Below are 5,653 nucleotides of genomic sequence, written 5' to 3' on the forward strand. Positions count from 1 at the left end.
CCCCCCCCCCCCATGACTGTCTGAGAAAAAGAGGTGAGGGTACATACCATTTCTGGATTTTCCATTACTGATCTTCTTCCTGGGGCCAAAAGCAGATTGAATCCCCTGTGGTGTCTTTGGGGCAAAAGGTAGCCCTGGTGGGCAGATTTCAGCATCTGCCTTCCCAAAATAACCTGTTCTCTGTTGTTGGTAAATTGGAGTCCTTTGGAGCAGGAGGTGTGTTAATACAGTGGGGCCCAACTTTGACAGATTGGAGGGGCGGGGTTTGTGTCACATTGGATTCCTGTGGGGCCATCATGGCATCTCCCCATCTCAGCCCCTTTTTGTCTCCTGATCTCTAGCTTTTTCAGGGTCCCCACCCCCCAAGTGGGCAGATCAGGGGAGTCCCAGATGGAGAATTTGGCTGTGGAGAAAGGTCAGGAATCCCTTTTCTTCAAAGTGTGCTCCTCAGACCACGGTGGGCTTGCCAACCTCTACGTGGGGGCCTGGAGGTCTCTTTGCGCAAGAGCTGCTCTCCAGAAGACAAAGATCACTTCCCCTGGAGAAGATGGCTGCTCTGGGGGGTAGGCTCTGTGGCATTATGATGCACTGAGGTCACACCACAAACCCCACCTTCCCTAGTGTCATGACCCCAGAGGGGTCTTTGGGTTTCGCTGCCACCACCCTAGACTTTCGGGTCCCTTGGGAGTCCCAGGGTATCTCCCAAGCCTTGCTGTCCGAGCCCTATGGACATGAATGACCCAGGCAACACCTAAAATACATTAAGCAGAACAGGGTTTATTGTAGGAATGATTGGGGCAAGGTGCTTCAACTGGGTAACAGGGGGAGGGGAAACCAAAAGAAAATAAACTTAACTCAGATGCCTTAATGTGGGTCGACTACCAGGCCCTAGCCTGCCTACTCTCTCCGGATTTTGCCCTTCTCCCAGCCCGGCCTGTCCCTCAGAGAGTCTTTTTCCACCATCAACCCTCAGCCAGCAACTCCGTAAACTGTCTTCTCTCAGACTTCATTCCCAACCGACTTCAACGGTCTCTTTAGAATCTTCTCTGACTCTCCCAATGCCTTCTGGGAGTTGTGGGCCTAGCTGCCTCCTACTGCCACTCAGGCCTCTTAGGCTGGCACAGGCCAGATCATGACACCTAGGCTGCACCCTGAAATTTCTCCAGGAATTTCCCAAATGAGGCTTGGCAACCCTAGAGCGAGTGGTCAGATGCCTCAACAGGAGTGGGTGAAGGCCCTTTTTGGGGAAGGAGGGAAATTCTCATATTGTATCCTCTTAAGCAAGGTGCGCCTCTTCCTGCCGAGGTCTCCCACCTGAATGGGTTTTCTCTGACAGCGTAAGAAGGAGCGTTTCAGGAGGACTTTTCATTAAGAAGGGATGCTGATGTGATTTTCACGTTGGGTGACAGATGAATGGTTGCTTTTAAAAATATCCTTTTACAGTTTGTAATCCACCCTGAGCGTTATTGAGAAAACAGGGCTTCAAATGGACAAAAATAGGTCAGCGGACCAAAGGTGAGGATGAGGGCAAGGCAGCATCCGGGGACTCCATCTTGGATGGTGTTTGCTGACCTGGCCATCTTACATCTTGTCCAGTGAATGACGTAAATGTATAGGCAAGGAGAGCTGGTAAAGGTCAGGGGGCAGCCATGAGAAGAAATCCTGAACCTTTTAATTAGTATATTATGCTTTTCTTAAAGTCATAGACACATAAGAATGATGCAGTTTTGTGTATGAGTTGTGCATATGAGGGGGAAATCATCTCGGGGGCCACTATGCCAGATGCTGAGTGTGTCTGTTCTCTCTCTTTTCCCAGTTCTCTAGGGAGAAGCCCAGCTTGGTAACTGATGGCATATTCTAAAAGTTTCAGTTCTGCAGCTCCATTCCTGAGGGATCACTCTGAGGTGAAAATGCAGGAACAAGTCCCCACAGGGGAGGCAAGAGGAAAATCCCTTCACATCCTCCAGGCTGGGAATCTGGATGAATTCCTGGAAAGCAGACCAGGAGTTTGGATGCATCAGCAAGCAGGGGAGGGTTCCCTTTCTCTCATACAGTGGGAAGCCCAGTGGCAGGAGTTCCTCAGGACATTGGAATCCTCTCACTCTCCATGGGGAATGCCACGCTTACCAGAGAAGCCTTCCCCCTGGGAGGATGCCAAGGCCTTTCTGGACTCCTTCGAACAAGTGGCCGAAGCCTGTCAGTGGCCAAAAGATGACTGGGCGACCCGACTCCTGCCAGCCCTCAGTGGAGAAGCTAAGAGGGCCTTTAACAGTCTGGACGTCAGAGACAGAGAGGATTATGGGAAGGTGAAGGCTTCCATCTTGCTTTGGGATGCCCTGAGCCGGGAGAAGCAGCGTCAGCAGTTCAGGGGTTTCTGCTACGAGGAAGCCGAGAGTCCCCGGGAGGCTTACAGCCGACTGCGGGAAATGTGCCATGGGTGGCTGAGAGTGGAGAATCACAGCAAGGAGCAGATCCTGGAACTCTTGATCCTAGAACAGCTGCTGAGCATCCTGCCCCCGGAGATCCAGAGCCGGGTGAGGGAGAGCGGCCCCGAGAGCTGCTCCCAGGCGGTGGCCCTGGCCGAGGAGTTCCTCTTGAGGCAGGAGAAGCAGGTGGGCCCCTTCCGCTTGCAGATCATGAGTGTGGGAGGGCCTGGGCTTGGAAAAGGGACTGAAGTCTTTCTCCTTGGGGGGTGGGGTGGGGGCGTGATGTTGTCTCATTTTCCTGGAAGCTGAATCCAGATTCTTTGGGTGGGAAGGAATTTTCCCTCAATCTGGGATCCAGTTTGGTCAGTCTTGATGGGGGGGGGGGAGTTTTTCATCCTCCCCTAAAAGAGCATTTGCAGCTCTATTGCTCTGCCCTGAAATAGTGTGTCCCTCTCTGGTGTTGCAGATGCCCTCTGAGGAGGTGGCTGGGAGCGTCTCTGAGGCAGGCGAGGAGGCCCCACCTGAGAGCGAGCGGAGGCGTCCCTTGATGAGCGTCAAGGAAGAGGAAGACAGAGAAGCCGGCCCGCTGGGTATGGAGGGCAAGGGGCCTTCTGTGTCCTGAGGTTGGGGAGGCTCAGAAACTCCTTCTAGGGCTGAGCTCAGCAGCATTGGCTCCTTCTGTCAAGGGTTGCTTCCCTGTTCTTTGGTTTCCTCAAATAACTTGATGTGCTCAGGAGAAGGGCTAGTGACTTAGGAGGAGCCCTGCTGGACAAAGCCCAAGTCCCACTGATGCTTTCCTACAAGGGTCACCTAAAATGCTTTTGGGCCTTCCCCGTCCCAGTCCCCCACCCCCACCCCGAAACCAGGGTGGTCCCCTCTGCCTTGTTGGGTTTGCCTGGCAAGGCTTTTCCTCCCGTTTTTCAAAGGATGAAAACCAACTCATGCCCGGTGTCACACCTGTCACAAAACTCTCTGCATTTTATGACAGCTTTTTCCACTTAACCAACAACCATGGAAAGTGGAAAGGACAGGGGCGGTGGCTCAGTGGAAGAGCCTCTGCTTTGCGTGGAGAAGGTCATAGGTTCAGTCCCGGGCATCTCCACTTAAAAGGATTGCACCATAGGTAATGTGAAAGACCTCCACCTGAGACCTTGAAGGCCCTAGAGGCTAGAGAGGGTAGAAGGTGAGGCTGGAGGGAAAGACACATGTGAGCCGGAGTTCCCAGACAGGATGCAAAAAGGCATCTGAAGCTGAGCTGGAGCACTTTTGGGGGAGAAGAGAATTCTCAGAGGGTGAAATGCTGGTCCTTCCCAGTAGGATGTGAGTTTTCAAGTTCTCATTGTTAAACTTTTAAAGTCAAATTGTCAAGTGCAGAAGGGAAAATTTTGCCTCCTAAGAGTTCCAGCCCCTCCTTTGGGATCCTCAGACAGACCAGGTGGGACACACAAGGGGCATGTGGCATGTGGATGGGGGCCTTTCTGTGATGGGGGAGAAGCCATAGCTGAGTGGCAGAGCCCATGCATGGCAAACGGGAGATCCCCAGTTCTATCCTTGGCATCTGCTCTGAAACCAACCAAAATAACAGAGCTGGGAGAGGCTCCACAGAGGTGATGCCTTGAGGCTAGACTACTGGACTGGACTCCATAGGGGACAGACCTTGAAAAGAACTTGGAAACCAGGTGATGAAGAATTGTGTAGCTCAGTGTAGACTAGAGATGTGAAGGCCCAGGAAAAAAACGGAAAAATTTGGGGGAAAAACGTTTTTTTCCCGGTTTTTTCCTGAAGCCTTTTTGTTTTTTCCCGAAAAATTGGAAAAAAGGAAAAAAGGGGGGGAATGATTATGGAATATTCTATTTTAACATGATGAATAAAATATTTTAAGACAAGGTGTTCAAATATTTTCCAAATCACTTCTAAAATATATATATATGGTATCAGATTGATCTAATTTCTGTGCACTGAGGACAAGCAAGTCCTAGGTTACAAACTGAACTCTCCAATGCAAGAACAAGATGCATTTCTTCCTTTAGGAGGTGCGATTGTCAGAAGAAAATAAAAAAGTTTCAGTTTTGTTTTTGCATGTGGGTGGGTATTCGGTTTGAAATAATTGTTTGGACACACTATATTTTTAATATGCTAGTTGTGTAGTTTAATATGCCAAGTAAAAATGTCCATAGTCATATTTTATGTTCCTAAAGTAACAGAATGACTTTCAATCTAGAAAAGACAAAAGAAATCCTAATGTAGGATTTTTTTCAATTTTTCCGAAAATTTCCGTTTCCCTCCCAAAAAAACGGGGTTTTTTCTGAGCTTCAAAGTTTCCAGAAATTTTACATCTCTAGTGTAGACGGTTACTGTCAGGAGATAGGCAGAGTGATTGCTCCATCACCTCCTCTTCAGTTTCCAGGTGTGTTTGTGTATTAGATTGATATCCCACCCCTCTCCCGCAATGTGAGATGTGGGGTGGCTCACAACGTTTAAAATGATACAACAGAACCATAAGGTTCATCACTAAAGCATTAAAATCTTGATATTCTTTCGGTACCTAGAAATATTCAAAAGAGAAAAATCTAGAAAAATCAATTACCGCTGAAAAGGAAAGGATTAACTAAAGGCCTACCAGAACAATTCAGTCTTGCAGGCCATGTGGAATCTCGACAGGTCATACAGGGCACATGTCTCCTCTGATAAAGCGTTCCACCAGGATGAGGCTATGATGGAACATAAGAACATAAGAGACGCCAATGTTGGATCAGGCCAAAGGCCCATCCAGTCCAACACTCTGTGTCACACAGTGGCCAGAAATACCAAGTGCCATCAGGAGGTCCACCAGTGGGGCCAGGACATTAGAAGCCCTCCCACTGTTGACCCCCCCCCCAAGCACCAAGAAGACAGAGCATCACTTGCCCAGAGCCCCTATCTATACCTTGTGGCTAATAGCCACTGATGGACCTCTGCTCCATATGCTTATCTAATTCCCTTTTGAAGCCATCCATGCTTGTAGCCGCCACCACTTCCTGTGGCACTGAATTCCAAGTGTTAATCACTCTTTGGGTGAAGAAGTACTTCCTTTTATCCGTTCTAACCCGACTGCTCAGCAGTTTGATGGAGTGCCCACGAGTTCTTGTATTGTGAGAAAGGGAGAAAAGTACCTCTTTCCCTACCTGCTCTTTCCCATGCATAATCTTATAAACCTCGATCATGTCACCCCTCAGTCGTCTTTTCTC

At 49.4% G+C, this 5,653-nt stretch overlaps 1 protein-coding gene across 1 annotated transcript in view; it reads left to right on the forward strand.

The window, feature by feature from the left end:
* Nucleotides 1-1,910: 1,910 nt before the first annotated feature.
* LOC107116314 (zinc finger protein 721-like) overlaps nt 1,911-5,653 on the forward strand; it is a 12,055-nt gene continuing 8,312 nt past the window's right edge. Inside the window, exons 1-2 of the mRNA XM_015418219.1 lie at nt 1,911-2,612; nt 2,893-3,016. Of these exons, the coding sequence (XP_015273705.1) occupies nt 1,911-2,612; nt 2,893-3,016 (826 nt within the window). The remainder of the gene's footprint in view (nt 2,613-2,892; nt 3,017-5,653) is intronic.

Source organism: Gekko japonicus, unplaced genomic scaffold (assembly GCF_001447785.1).
Source record: "Gekko japonicus isolate JY-2015 unplaced genomic scaffold, Gekko_japonicus_V1.1 scaffold2838, whole genome shotgun sequence".
In the NCBI taxonomy this organism is placed as follows: Eukaryota; Metazoa; Chordata; class Lepidosauria; order Squamata; family Gekkonidae; genus Gekko; species Gekko japonicus.